At 45.5% G+C, this 14,970-nt stretch overlaps 1 protein-coding gene across 2 annotated transcripts in view; it reads left to right on the forward strand.

Moving 5' to 3' along the window:
• The window catches only part of foxn3 (forkhead box N3), a 261,189-nt gene that overhangs the window by 225,263 nt on the left and 20,956 nt on the right, over positions 1 to 14,970 (forward strand). For both annotated transcript variants that reach the window (XM_055863826.1, XM_055863827.1), the window contains exon 4: positions 2,525 to 2,592. In XM_055863826.1, the coding sequence (XP_055719801.1) occupies positions 2,525 to 2,592 (68 nt within the window). The remainder of the gene's footprint in view (positions 1 to 2,524; positions 2,593 to 14,970) is intronic.

Raw genomic sequence — 14,970 nt, forward strand, 5'->3', positions numbered from 1 at the left:
TTTGGAAGGTGAGTTGGTGCTCAGTAGAACTAATTGGAGCTGGCAGGGTGAAAAATGCCCTAAAATAAGGCCCGTTTTTTCGCGATTACTTCAAAACCATGCCAAGCAGCTGGGACATACGGTAAAATGATGAAACTGGGCTCCATGGAGGATGCAATTAACTCGTTTTTATCAGAACATTTCAGTGACTGGCTCAGCTGTTGCCGAACAAATCTATGCTAGCTTTCGTGCCTATAGTCAAACTTCAGAAACACTGCTCATTGAAGGACAATAATCTTTAGCTAGATGTAAAATGGGGTGACTAAGACTTCCTCACCAATAAAACATCAACATTATTCACATTTATTGTTCTAGCTTAGATTCATTCAGACATGTTTGAGGCAGAAAAGGTTGTTCAGCAGACGATGTCGCCTAGGTAATATTTTCAAATGTTTCTACTTTTGATCTATCCCATGATCCTTTGCGAGGTACGAGACAGATCAGTGCAGGTGGAATCAACGCACTAGCTGATTTAAGACAATGGGTAGAAGAACCCTTTTGAGTTCCACCAAAAAGGGTTCTCCTATGGGGACAGCCGAAGAACCCTTTTTTTCTAAGAGTGTAGTGGTGTTTAGTAGCTGGATGTCTCCAAACAAATACATGAATACTAATACAGGAAAAAGGAAGTTGACGATGTTGTTTCGGTTGCCAGGTAACTGATATGCTAATGAGGCTGTTAGTCAGTCAGAAGGCTTCTGTGTGTGTTTGTATGCGTGTGGCTCAGTGAGTGTGTGTTTGCCTGTGTGTGTGTGTGCGTGTGCGTGTGTGTGTGTGCGCACATCTCAGCATTCAGTGTCTCAGCATTCCGACACAGCTATAATTGAAAGTATCCGTTCTCTGTATGAAGAGTGGAGATGTGATGGCCCTCTCCTCTCCACAGCTAAATTATCCCAAATTGTCAGGTCAGACCTAGCCATCTGTCATCGGCGTACTGCCCTGCTTATCAGGAGATGGAGATGGAGAAACGGGTCGCTCTGCGCTTGATTAAGGTGCCTGTTGAACACGTTTTTTCTCTTCTCCTTCGCTCTCCATCGTTTAAATGAGACGTGTCTCTCTTTCTGAGGCAACTCATCAAGTGTGTGTCTTAAGCTGGTGGCACACACACACACACACACACACACACACACACACACACACACACACACACACACACACACACACACACACACACACACACACACACACACACACACACACACACACACACACAAACCGTTTTGGGGCTATAATGTGCTGTGCCTTCCTGCTCCACTGTTTGTTCTACAGCTCAATTAGTTAATATGGAGTAAGCAGATTAACATGGAGCATAGCAGTAGACAGCCTGGCTGTGGCTCTGCTATCTGCTGTGTTAGAGGGTGTGTGTCTGTGTGCGCGTGCGTGTGTGTGTGTGCCTCCCTATCTATGTGAGAGGATGGAGGACTCAGATGGAGCTCAGTGGAAGATCAGACGACCATCTGATTAGATCTGGGATAGCTCTGTCTGGTCTGAGAGAGAGGTAGAGGGAGGTAGAGCCAAAGAGAGACAACGGGGAGAGAGGATTAAGAGCGAAAGGGGAGAGAGTGACAGACCGACAAAGAGAGAAAAGTGATAAAGGGAGTAGGATGGAGAGAGAGAGAGAGTTGTGTCCACTCCTTATCCCCTCGACTGCAGAGATAAAGGTATTAGGAGTCTGTTAACCCTTTGAACTCTTATCATACACACACATCGACACCCACACACCACCTCTCAGAGCAAAATGGTGTGTGTTAGCGTGCGCATGTGTGCGTGCGTGTTTCGATGACTGCTCATGTGGTTACAGCTAAAAGGCCGTGGTCTAGGGGACTCCCGGGTGGCGCAGTGGTCTAGGGCACTGCATCGCAGCGCTAGCTGTGCCACCAGAGATTCTGGGTTCGCGCCCAGGCTCTGTCGCAGCCGTCCGCGACCGGGAGGTCCGTGAGGCGACGCACAACTGGCCTAGCGTCGTCTGGGTTAGGGAGGGTTTGGCCGGTAGGGATATCCTTGTCCCATCGCGCACCAGCGACTCCTGTGGCGGGCCGGGCGCAGTGCACGCTTATCAGGTCGCCAGGTGTACGGTGTTTCCTCCGACACATTGGTGCGGCTGGCTTCCGGGTTGGAGGCACGCTGTGTTAAGAAGCAGTGCGGCTTGGTTGGGTTGTGCTTCGGAGGACGCATGGCTTTTGACCTTCGTCTCTCCCGAGTCCGTACGGGAGTTGTAGCGATGAGACAAGATAGTAATTACTAACAATTGGATACCACGAAATTGGAGAGAAAAAAGGGGGTAAAATAAAAAATAAATAAAAATAAATTTAAAAAAGACCGTGGTCTGTTTCGTGTGTGTAAGAGACTGGTTGAAACCCCCTTGCTGTGTTTTGCATAGCGATTGAAGAAGTGCTGCTCTAGTGGAATATTTTACAGGGCTGTCATTTGAGCGAATTCAGTCCGAGGCTCTTCCTTACTCATGCTTTCTCTCTCTCTTTTTCTGCAGCATGTCCAGTCCTCCTATATGGCCAGGGAGTCCCTTCTTCCGAAAAAATGGAGGGGTCCTCCTGCAAGGTACCGTCACGTAGACTTGAATATTATACCTTGTCTTTTCACTCCCTCTCTCTCCCGTATCTCCTCCTCGCCCCCACGGTGCACGGTAGGACGGACTGAGAACCCCATCCTTCACTTTCTGATACACTTCAAAGCTGCCGGAGTGAAGTTGGTTCATTTGCATATGCTCTTTAGATATCATTAACCCAGTCTAACTCTCTCCTTCTTTCCATCCTCTCTCTCTCTCTCTCTCTCTCTCTCTCTCTCTCTCTCTCTCTCTCTCTCTCTCTCTCTCTCTCTCTCTCTCTCTCTCTGTCTCTGTCTCTGTCTCTGTCTCTGTCTCTCTGTCTCTGTCTCTGTCTCTCTGTCTCTGTCTCTCTGTCTCTGTCTCTCTCTCTCTTTGTCTCTCTCTCTCTTTGTCTCTCTCTCTCTCTCTCTCTCTCTCTCTCTCTCTCTCTCTCTCTCTCTCTCTCTCTCTCTCTCTCTCTCTCTCTCTCTCTCTCTCTCTCTCTCTCTCTCTCTCTCTCTCTCTCTCTCTCTCTCTCTCTGTCGATCACCCTCCCTCCATGCAGGCACCTGGCTAGATCACAATAGCCTTAACTCACACTGAATAGATCCGGCATTGGTTCTGCTCTTATAAAAAGGAGCGTCTCTTAAGTCTCGAGGTGGCTGCCTTTTTGTGTCTGCTCCTCTCCCCTCCTCTTTCTCTCATTCAGACGTTATTTTTTGGCAGGGGGGGGGGGTATATAGAGATTCTGGCAACATCTCTTCAGCTGCTTCTTGCCTCTCTTGTTTTTCCTGCTGTACTGTAATCCGACGGAATGTCTTTTTCTCCTTTCTTTCTCCTCCTCCCCCGCGGCGCTGGGCATTGAGAAGGGGTTTGGTGTATAAGTCGCCATTGTTCCTTTGTCTCTTGACCAGTGGATCAGTATTCCAAGCTCCTGCTAATATGAGACTGCACATGGTAATGGTAATGCACAGAGAGCAGACCTTAATATGGCTATTGTGGAGCAACAGAAAAAAGAGAGGGAGGGAGATCCCTTTTCCTGTGGACAATGCTGCAGTTTTTGAAACAGGGGAAGAAGCAAGAGGAGTTTTGAAAGGAGGCATACAGCTTCTAACGTATTGCTTTATCCCGAAGAGGATAAATATATCTATCTTTCCAGGAGTGTTTGAGGAAGCAAAGGAAAAAAGTGTTACAAAGAATGGGCAAATTATTCTACTGAAGTGGTCCAGTGTTGCATTGAATATCAGAAGGAAGGACACATCTGAAATTGGATCCTATTCCCTATAGGGCTCTGGCCAAAAGTAGTGCACTACATAGAGAACAGGGTGCCATTTTGGATGAACCCCATTGTCTTTATGTTGAACTTTATTGTCAGTTAACTGGACTCAATCCCCTAGTCAGTTAGGAAGACATGGAGATTCACCTTCTGAAAGTTGCCATGGTAATGGTTAGAGCTGGCCACCTAAAGTATTGTTGCCATGGCTGCGATACGTCGGTAGACATCTTCCCCAAGCTTTTGTGTCTGTGGGAGAGGGCGATGAGACTGTCAGGGTTTTTACTATGGTGAGTTTCATCTTCTAGATCAGACAATGAATTGAGGAGAGGAGAACGAAAAGGTATATGGAAGACATAATTGCCTGTTTTGGGTCTTCCCTCTTTCTCCTTTTATTTTGATCAGTTATATTCCTCTCTCTCTCAATTATTCTGCCTCTCATACTTCCTCTAATCCCTCTTCATCTATTTATCCCCCCCCTCTCTCTCTCTGCCATCGCATCTCTCGGATTCTCTCTCGCATTTAAACGCGGAAGAAGCATTCAGTTGATACATTTCGTTAAATAAGATTAGAAAAATACAAATAAATAAACAACACAATGTACATGGATGATGGTTACACTATGTATTACTTGTAAGTGATGTACAATGTACATACTTCAGGGAAATAAAGGTCACGGGATGTCCCTCAGGCTATGGAAATCACCCAGAGTAATTCCCAGCTTTATGTCATTATTAAAAGCGCAGAAGTTGGGAATGGATTGATCTTATTTCGGAGTATTTCTTACAGTAGAGGAGAAAGTGCATCTCTGTCTCTACCTCCCCTGTAGTGCAGTGACCACATGGCGTTCCTCTTTTGGAAACCATGTCTTTTTGTATGGCCCTTTTCTATAGCCGAATGGTGGTCGCTGAGCCTGTGTTTGGTCAGGATCGGTCTCTGTTTTGTATCTCTGACAGAGTAGAGATATTCTGACAATTTGTATTCTCTTTAGAGGGCCAAACAGCAGTTTAGTTTGTTCTTTGTTTTTGTTTAGGAGGTTTAATTTCTGTAGCAATTTGATTGATTTCCTTGTGTGTTTTGGGTAATAGGGTTGTTTCGTGTTTTTATCAGCTGACTCTTTTCAGGGTTCCGCTGTTGGGTTTCCAGTGCTTTTTTCCAGTGCATAGTACGCATGTTGGGGCTTCATTTAAAATGGTGCCAAAATGTTTGTGTCCTTTCCTTTATATTTACAATTAAAGGGAATCTTCAGAGTCCAGCTCTGCATACATTATTTGGTATTTTAAAAATATATATATTTAGGATAATTCTGCCCAATTTTGTATGTTGATTGATGATTTGGGTTTTTAGCCCAATGCTTATAATCGTAATTACAGATTGGACTCCAAACCTTGGTAAAATTACACTATTGACTATTTGGTATCATATTTGGATAGGAATATTTATTTTTGAGAATTAATTTTTTAAGGAGTAATATGCTTTGCAGGCTTTTTATTTGAGTGGATTCACTGCCAGACCAAATCTACCAGAGGCACATATTTTTAGTCCTAGGTAGTTGTACCATTGGGCATGTTCAACCGTGGTATTTCCTCATTTGAACGAGTGTCTGCTGTTCTGATTCCTGGCCTTTTTCTGGACAATCACAACTTTGGATTCCCGAAACTTGTTGAAACTTGTGTGTTTTGTCATATATTTTTATTGTATTTTTAATTTTTAGTCCCAGCCCCCATCCCCGCAGGAGGCCTTTTGGTAGGCTGTCATTATGAATAAGAATTTGTTCTTAAAACTTCTTATGGCTGCAATCCCGTTAACGGGATCGATATGACAACAGCCAGTGAAAGTGCAGGGCGCCAAATTCAAACAACAGACATCTCATAATAAAAATTTCTCAAACATACTCATATCATTTTAAAGGTAATCTTGTTGTTAATCCCACCAAAGTGTCCGATTTCAAATAGGCTTTTCAGCGAAAGCACCACAAACGATTATGTTAGGTCACCACCAACTCAAAGAAAAATTCTGCCATTTTTCCAGCCAAAGAGAGGAGTCACAAAAAGCACAAATAGAGATAAAATGAATCACTAACCTTTGATGATCTTCATCAGATGACACTCATAGGACTTCATATTACACAATACATATATGTCTTGTTCGATTAAGTTCATATTTATAACCAAAAACCTACGTTTACATTGGCGCCATGTTCAGAAATGGCTCCAAAATATCCGTAGAAATTGCAGAGAGCCACGTCAAATAACAAATACTCATCATAAACTTTGATGAAAGATACATGTTTTACATAGAATTAAAGATACACGTGTTCTTAATGCAACCGCTGTGTCAGATTTCAAAAAGCTTTACGGCAAAACACAATATTCAATAATCTGAAAACAACATTCAGCCACAAAAGCAAGCCATACAGTTACCCGCCCAAATTGTGCAGTCAACAAAACTCATAAAAAGCATTATAAATCTTCACTTACCTTTGCTGATCTTCGTCGGAATGCACTCCCAGGACTCCCACTTCCACAAGAAATGTTCTTTTTTTTCGGTAATGTCCATCATTTATGTCCAATTAGCTATTTTTGTTGCGTGTTTGGTAAACAAATTCAACGTCAGGGAAGCGCGTTCACTAAAACCTGACGAAATGTCCAAAAGTTCCGTAACAGTCCGTAGAAACATGTCAAACGATGTATTGAATCAATCTTTAGAATGTTTTTAACATAAATCTTGAATAACGTTCCAACCGAAGAATTACATTGACTTCAGATGAGCGATGGAACGGAGCTCCCTCTCATGTGAACGCGCATGGTCAAAGAATGGTCACCTCGTGGCAGACCTGATTAATTCTCCTCTCATCCGGCCCCTCTTTCACAGTAGAGTCATCAGACAAAGTTCTACAGACTGTTGACATCTAGTGGAAGCCGTAGGAAGTGAAAACTCATCCATATCTCGCTGTGATTTCAATGGGAGCTAGGTTGAAAATCTACCAGCCTCAGAATTTCCACTTCCTGTTTTCAGAGTGTTTTCTATCCAATACTACTAATAATATGCATATATTAGCAACTATGACTGAGGAGCAGGCCGTTTACTCTGGGCACCTCTGTGCACCTTTCATCCAAGCTACTCAATACTGCCCCTGCAGCCATAAGAAGTTAACTGACTAGTTAAATTAAGGTAAACAAAAGAGAAATTATGCTTTATTCCCAAATAATGTTAAGTTGTTCCTGTAGTGTCTCTGTCGGTGACAGCAGGCCAAGGTCATCTGCGTAGAGCAGGAATCTGACCTCATCTTTGAGGGTGAGTCCAGGGGCTGCAGATGTAGACGTTGAACAGAGTTGGACTTAAACTGCACCCTTGTCTCACCCCTCGCCCGTGTGCAAAAAAACTCTGTTATTTTATTGTTCAGTTTAATACTACTTGTGTTGTTAGAGTAAATAGATGTAATGACGTCGTACACTTTACCCCCTCTCTCTCCCAACCCCGCACCTCTCTGATTCAGAGAGGTTGGGTTAAATGCGGAAGACACATTTTGGTTGAATGCGTTCAGTTTTGCAACTGACTAGGTATGCCCTTGACTTTCTCTCTATCTCTCCCCCCCTCTTCTCAGTTAGAGATAGCAGGACTTACAGACAGAGTACAAAAAGTACCCTGCACCTGCAAGTTACTGGATATTCGTAGTACACTCCTTAGACATGTGGAGAACTACTGTACTGTGTCCCTCGTCTGTCTCCCAGCTGACAGACAGACACACCACTGATACTGGCAGTTAGAGGGAGGAGTGTTTAGTATCAACTCTGCTGCTGTGGAGCCTGGTATTACCTGGAGCGTGAGGGAGGGAGGGATGGTTGGATGGATGGATGGAGGGGAAGGGGGGGGTAGTGTGTGTGGGAGGAACATCTGTTGAGAGCAGCGACCGAAACACGATCTGAACGGCTAGCTAACACATACACTCACACAGATAAGTAGAAAGGTGTGCACGTACGCATGCGGTGGCGGATTCCAGTGTGTGTGTGTGATTGTGTATGTATGTGTGTCTCGCGGCCCCTTGCGCAGGCCTTGAGAGAGTTGTTGAGAGGCTGGAGATTTCCTCTGGAGCAGCTGAAGGAGAGGCAGACAAACTAGCGCTATATTATTGAGCCACTAGTACCATGACACACACACACACACACACACACACAAACTCAGGTACCCCCCCCCCACATACACACACTCCTACCTCAGCTGTGTGATCCAGCTCCGTTCTGAAGACTCTCACACCTGTCCCAGTCTCATGCACAGGTCACTATTGATTTATGGATTTAGGAGCTTCCCCTGACACCCTGCCAAAAGCCCTCCAAATACACCCTCTCTTTCTTCTCCTCCCTACCGTCTCTCTCACTCTCTCTCTCCCCTCCCCTCCTCTCTCCTGCTCGTTTTGTTGAGTTGTGCCTCTTAAGTTCAAAGTTCTGTGGTGAGGCGTGTCTAGCTTAGGAATGGCTCAGAGAGCTGGAGTCTAGCGCTATACCCATCACTTTCAAACTGAAGAGAGGGGATAGAGGGAGGACAGGAGAGGGGATAGAGGGAGGAGAGATAATATAGAGGAGGGAGGACAGGAGAGTGGTTAGAGGGAGGACAGGAGAGGGGATAGAGGGAGGAGAGAGAATATAGAGGAGGGAGGACAGGAGAGGGGATAGAGGGAGGACAGGAGAGGGGATAGAGGGAGGACAGGAGAGGGGGTAGAGGGAGGACAGGAGAGGGGGTAGAGGGAGGACAGGAGAGGGGGTAGAGGGAGGACAGGAGAGTGGGTAGAGGGAGGACAGGAGAGGGGATAGAGGGAGGAGAGAGAATATAGAGGAGGGAGGACAGGAGAGGGGATAGAGGGAGGACAGGAGAGGGGATAGAGGGAGGACAGGAGAGGGGATAGAGGGAGGACAGGAGAGGGGATAGAGGGAGGACAGGAGAGTGGTTAGAGGGAGGACAGGAGAGTGGTTAGAGGGAGGACAGGAGAGTGGTTAGAGGGAGGACAGGAGAGGGGATAGAGGGAGGACAGGAGAGGGGATAGAGGGAGGACAGGAGAGGGGATAGAGGGAGGAGAGAGAATATAGAGGAGGGAGGACAGGAGAGGGGATAGAGGGAGGACAGGAGAGTGGTTAGAGGGAGGACAGGAGAGAGAATAGAGGGGGGAGAGAGAATATAGAGGAGGGAGGACAGGAGAGGGGATACAGGGAGGAGAGAGAATATAGAGGAGGGAGGGCAGGAGAGGGGATACAGGGAGGAGAGAGAATATAGAGGAGGGAGGACAGGAGAGGGGATAGAGGGAGGAGAGATAATATAGAGGGGAGGACAAGAGAGGGGATACAGGGAGGAGAGAGCATATAGAGGAGAAGGGATATAGGGAGGAGAGAGCATATAGAGGAGAGGGGATATAGGGAGGAGAGAGAATATAGAGCAGAGAGGAGAGGGGATATGGGGAGGAGAGAGCATATAGAGCAGAGAGGAGAGGGGATAGAGGGAGGAGAGAGAATATAGAGGAGGGAGGACAGGTGAGGGGATAGAGGGAGGAGAGAGAATATAGAGGAGGGAGGACAGGAGAAGGGATACAGGGAGTAATCCAGACTAGTAATATGACAGCTGTGATACCTAATAGTACAGATTGTATAGTACTAACTAAAATTGTATAGTCCCATTAACTCATCATCATTGAACTGTATTATTCCCTGTAGTACTCCTGGGTATGATGTCATGCGTGCCTGTGTGTGTGTGTGTGTGTGTGTGTGTGTGTGTGTGTGTGTGTGTGTGTGTGTGTGTGTGTGTGTGTGTGTGTGTGTGTGTGTGTGTATGTGTGTGTATGTGCTTGCGCGCGTAACACAAGCAGGGTTTCCAGCTGACCGTTGATTGACATGTGATATCATTGTGTGTGCGCGTGCGTGTGAGCCGGGACATTGACGTCTGTGCTGTGTGGGTGGGAGTGTGTCATGTGACCACATTACTATTTTTTTCAAGAGTGTCCAATTTCTTTTGGTGCATGTGTGTGAGACAGTTCCTCTAAGCCCCTAAACCTATATTCCATTTAGGTGGTCTTCTGTATGTTTTTTACATATATTGAATGATGCAGGACCAGTTAGAGCAGAAGGCGACAGAGCAGGATGTATGGCGCAGTGTGTGTGTGTGTGTGTGTCGGTGTGTCGCGTGCCTCTGCTGTCTCACAAGTTAGGAGTGAGTCAGAGGAAAAGTCTTTGAAGTATTCCACCCACCACACTGCTCTCAGCAATGAATACACACACACACACACACACACACACACACACACACACACACACACACACACACACACACACACACACACACACACACACATTTTTCAGCTCTGAGCAATGGCAGAATAAGCCGGGGGATATTTAACTTGCTGATACCGGAGAGAAAAGAATGAAGAGAGAGAGAGGAGAGAGAAGTAGCGTAGTACTGATGAACAGTTGGAGGAATGGCAGTGGACTGAAGACACAGAATATCACAGTGGAACCACTTTCCGCTCTACACCCTCTCCTATGGGGACACAGAATACATTGTGAACCCATTTCCATACCACAGCCCTCTCCATAGCTCCCTCTGCATGAAACTCACCGTTACCGGTATGGAGGAACTTAGACCGTTGTCGCCTGTTTGAAGACATTCTGGCAGAACCCGTTTTCTCATCGCTCTTCAGTGCCTTTTGAGTTTTCTTACGCAGACAGTTGGACAAGTGAGATAAGAGAGTGTTTAAGGTGCTTGCTGGTGTAGTTAGAAATAGATGTCATATTTTATACGTTAAGCTTTGCTATAGTTTTGTACAATACGTGTAATGCCGACGTGTCAAACGGGAACGCTATTTGCGCCTAAACAGAGTAAACAGAGAGCATGAGAATAAAGAGATATCTTTATATTTTTGAAACCTTTATGAGTGCAATGTTTACTGTTCATTTTCAATCGTTTTGTTGTTGTTGTTGTTGGTTTCTTCTTGTCGGTTTATTTCACCTGCTTTGGCAATGTAAACATGTGTTTCCCATGCCAATGAAGCCCCTTTGACATTTGACCCACTCTTCTGTTTCTCTCTCCGTCATCCTTCTTTTCCTCCTCTCCCGTTAACTTCTAAGAGTAAGTCACTCGTTCTTGTCTTCGCTTCTTCCACATTTAGATATTCAGGAGATGACGGAGAGAGAGGGGGGGGGGGTGAAAGAGAGAGAGAGAACAGAGTTTGTAGAAGTGTGTGTGTGTGACACTTTTTACTCATTATTCTCCCAGGCACCCAGTGTGTGCTCTGAACAGGGGAACGCCTCCTCTCCTCTCTCCTTTTCGCCTCTCATATTCTCATCCTCTCATCCTCTCATCCTCTCATCTCATACACTCCTCCTTTTTTCTTGCATCAAAGACTATGGGACTGAAGACTTGGAATACCCCCCCCCCCCATCCATACCTTGTCTTGTTGTTCTGCTCCTTGCTCTCCTCCTATCATCATCTCCTAGTGTGAATGGATTAGGTGGTGTAGTGTGTCCGGTCCAGTTTTAGCCGGAGCAGATCTGATTGTCTAGAAGGGACAGTCGTCACGTTAGCTACTATGACGGACTTCTCCTACTCACACACACACACGCACGCACACACACACACACACCACACACACACACACACACACACACACACACACACACACACACACACACACACACACACACACACACACACACACACACACACACACACACACACACACACACACACACACACACACACAGACACACACACACACACAGACACACTCTGTTATGTCAGAATACCCTGGGGATAAGAGAGAGGCGATCAGTTGGTTACATCACCCCTCCTCTCCTGTCTCTTTCTCTCTCTCTCTCTCTCTCTGTGGGTGGTGCTGTCAGGCAGCGTGTTTCCTGCTTCAAAGCATCTCACTCCCTCTTCCTTTTCTCTCATCCTATTCCCTCTTTTTACCTTCAGAGTGTCACAGTGACTCAGAGGTGTGTGTGTGTGTCTCCACTAACAGCCTTGACCATGTCTCCTGGGTCTGTCTGTCTGTGGGATGAAAAGGTGTCCTCACGTCTAGGGGAAATGACACGGCACCGGCCACCCATGTGACAGATCCAGCTGACGGGAGGGAAAGGGGTTGACTGGTTGTCTGGTGTCCTCACACTTGTACACCCAGTCAGCATGTCCACAATAAGTACATTGCCACTGCTGCCACCAATGAACCATTGAAAGGCTCTTTGATGCTGCAGGATCTTTATGTAAAGTGGGATGTCATCACACCCGTCTGATGTACAGGGCTTTCCTGTCACACTCGTCTGATGTACAGGGCTTTCCTGTCACCCTCGTCTGATGTACAGGGCTTTCCTGTTTCAGACTATGAAATTCTATGCAGTCCTTGGTTCACCTCAAAGTGTGGGGAGGTCTACATTCTGGTTTTAGTTGACTTCAGTCCATGTTCTGCCCACAGCTGCCTTGGATTCTGTTATTGGTCACTCCCATTTAGAAACCAGTCTGCTATTGGTCAATCCCACTTATATACCAGTCTGCTATTGGTCACTCCCACTTAGAACACCAGTCTGCTATTGGTCACTCCCACTTAGAACACCAGTCTGCTATTGGTCACTCCCACTTAGAACACCAGTCTGCTATTGGTCACTCCCACTTAGAACACCAGTCTGCTATTGGTCACTCCCACTTAGAACACCAGTCTGCTATTCTTCACTGCTACTTGTGTTCTATATTCAGATCTATGGAGGAACATCTGCTATCTTTATTGATCGTTTTCCCCCTGTCTCTCTCTCTGTCTCTCTCTCTCTGTCTCTCTCTCTCTGTCTCTCTCTCTCTGTCTCTCTCTCTCTGTCTCTCTCTCTCTGTCTCTCTCTCTCTGTCTCTCTCTCTGTCTCTCTCTCTCTTTGTCTCTCTCTCTCTCTCTCTCTCTCTCCCCCTCTCCCTCTCTCTCTCCCTCTCTCTCTCTCTCTCTCTCTCTCTCTCTCTCTCTCTCTCTCTCTCTCTCTCTCGTTCGTTATCGGGGTGATTTATTATGTGGGTGTGGCGTCTGCTTTTATGACTGATCCGATATGATCCGTAGCTGTTGTGTCTCTCTCTGTTTCTGTCATCAGGTGTGAATTGATGAGAGGGCTGAGTGTCGCATCATCGCGTTGGCGTCTGTGATCTGAGTGAACAGATATGGGTTGTGGGTGTTGTGCCTGGTCAATCTGAAGCTTATTTCCTGGGTGTTCTGCCATGGTTAGGCCTGTTATATGCATGATCATATGACGTTTTGTGGGTGTTTTGACTTGTGGTGATGATGATGATGATGCCTCTTCTCCTGCTCTCCCTCTCCTTCCCTCTCTCTTCCTCTTTCTTACCCAGTTACTTCTATAAATAGGTTTTGAAGTCAGGGGCTGTGCATTGTAACATTACACTGCCTTCCCTTACACGGAGGGGGAGAGCGGGAGAGGGAGAAAGGATGAGAGAGGGAGTGAGACAGAAAGAGAGAGGGACAGAGATAAAAGGGGGGGGGGGGTGGAGGGTAAAAGTGGAACGCATAGCAGCGTTGAAAGATATATAGAGTAAGAATGACTTTGCTTATAGTCACCACTCGACTGGTTTCAATTATGGGCTGTAAACATTGATTATGTCTCCCTCTCTATTTCCCCCTATCCTTCTTTCTCTCTTTCTTCCCTACTGCCTCTCTGCATGTCTGCCTCCTCATTTTCTCCTCTCTCTCTCTCTCTCTCTGGTATTTCCTGTTCTTGGTCATGTGGTGTGTGTGATCCACTCGGGCTCTGAAGTGAAGTATGTGAAATGTGATCGGTTGCCTTGGCGACAGCAATGCCCCAGCCAGAGACAGTGGCAGGAAGGAAGCAGCAACCCACAGGAAAAAACACTATATTATTTACTATAGTATATAGTACAGTATTTATACTATACACTAAAGTCCAAGTCCGCAAAAACTCCACAGTGAACTGTAGTATATACTATAGTAAGTAATGTAGTGTTTTGCGCATTGTAGTATGTACTGTAGTATTTTTGCTGACATTTCTGTAATAGTTCATATGGTGTTTTTGTTTTATTATTCTCCTTCAGGAAATCTAACCTGTAGGGAACACAATATATGGGCTATACTTGACATGTAGGTTTCTCACTTATGGGTGGCACAAATTTGGACTATGGGGGAGGGGAATGGGTATATGTCAATCGAATGCTGTAGTACTTACTATATATAAAAAGGTGTCGTGTTTTTGCGGACTTTACTGTAGTGTTCACTATAGTATTTTTAAAAAAAAAGTTAATACTGTAGTATTTGCTATAATATCCGACAGTATGCTACAACATTCTATAATAAGTACTACACATGATTGAGTGATACTACAGTGTGTATTATAGTATTCTACAGTATACTACAGTTTACTTTAGAATTCTATATAAGTACTGTAGTATTCTATAGTAAACTGTAGTATTTTTCCATGTGGGAAGCCACATAGACATTCTTTTAGAGGAGGGAGAGAGAAGGTCGAGAGAAAAAGATGGGAGAGAGAGGGAGATAAAAGGGAAACAATGAAATAATTGAAGGATTCTGCCCTTTTTTGAAGACCCCTTGAATAATTCAGCCACTCTCCTTGAAGTAAAAATCCTTGTTTAGAACCTCTCCTCTTTCTAAAAAGGACTTTCTTATTTCTGACAGCTTGTTTCCCAGACCTCTGCTCCTCTATTTCTGTTACACAAGCCTGACAGCTCCCTGTGTGTCCATTGCTTTGCATGACAGAGGTTGTGGACTCAGAGCAGGCCCATGGACCCCAAGTGGAAAGGAACATCACATGTCTGCTTGAAATGGATAGTGCAGCCTAAAATCTGAGTTGATCAGTAACCTCAATATCCTGTCCATATTCTGTACACTGTTGACAGAGTCCTGGGAATTCATCAAGGGAGATTTGTACAGCAGATGCCACATTTGAGTGAGTGAGTGAGTGAGAGAGAGAGAGAGAGAGAGAGAGAGACTCATGTGTGAAGTATATGTTAACATTGCCACAGCATGTGAAGTAGATAATAAACAACAAAAATGAACAGTTAACATTACCCTCGAATGTCATATTATGGCTACAGTGTTGTTTGCGATGTGCAAATAGTT

The sequence above is a fragment of the Salvelinus fontinalis genome, chromosome 15 (assembly GCF_029448725.1).
Source record: "Salvelinus fontinalis isolate EN_2023a chromosome 15, ASM2944872v1, whole genome shotgun sequence".
Taxonomy (NCBI): Eukaryota; Metazoa; Chordata; class Actinopteri; order Salmoniformes; family Salmonidae; genus Salvelinus; species Salvelinus fontinalis.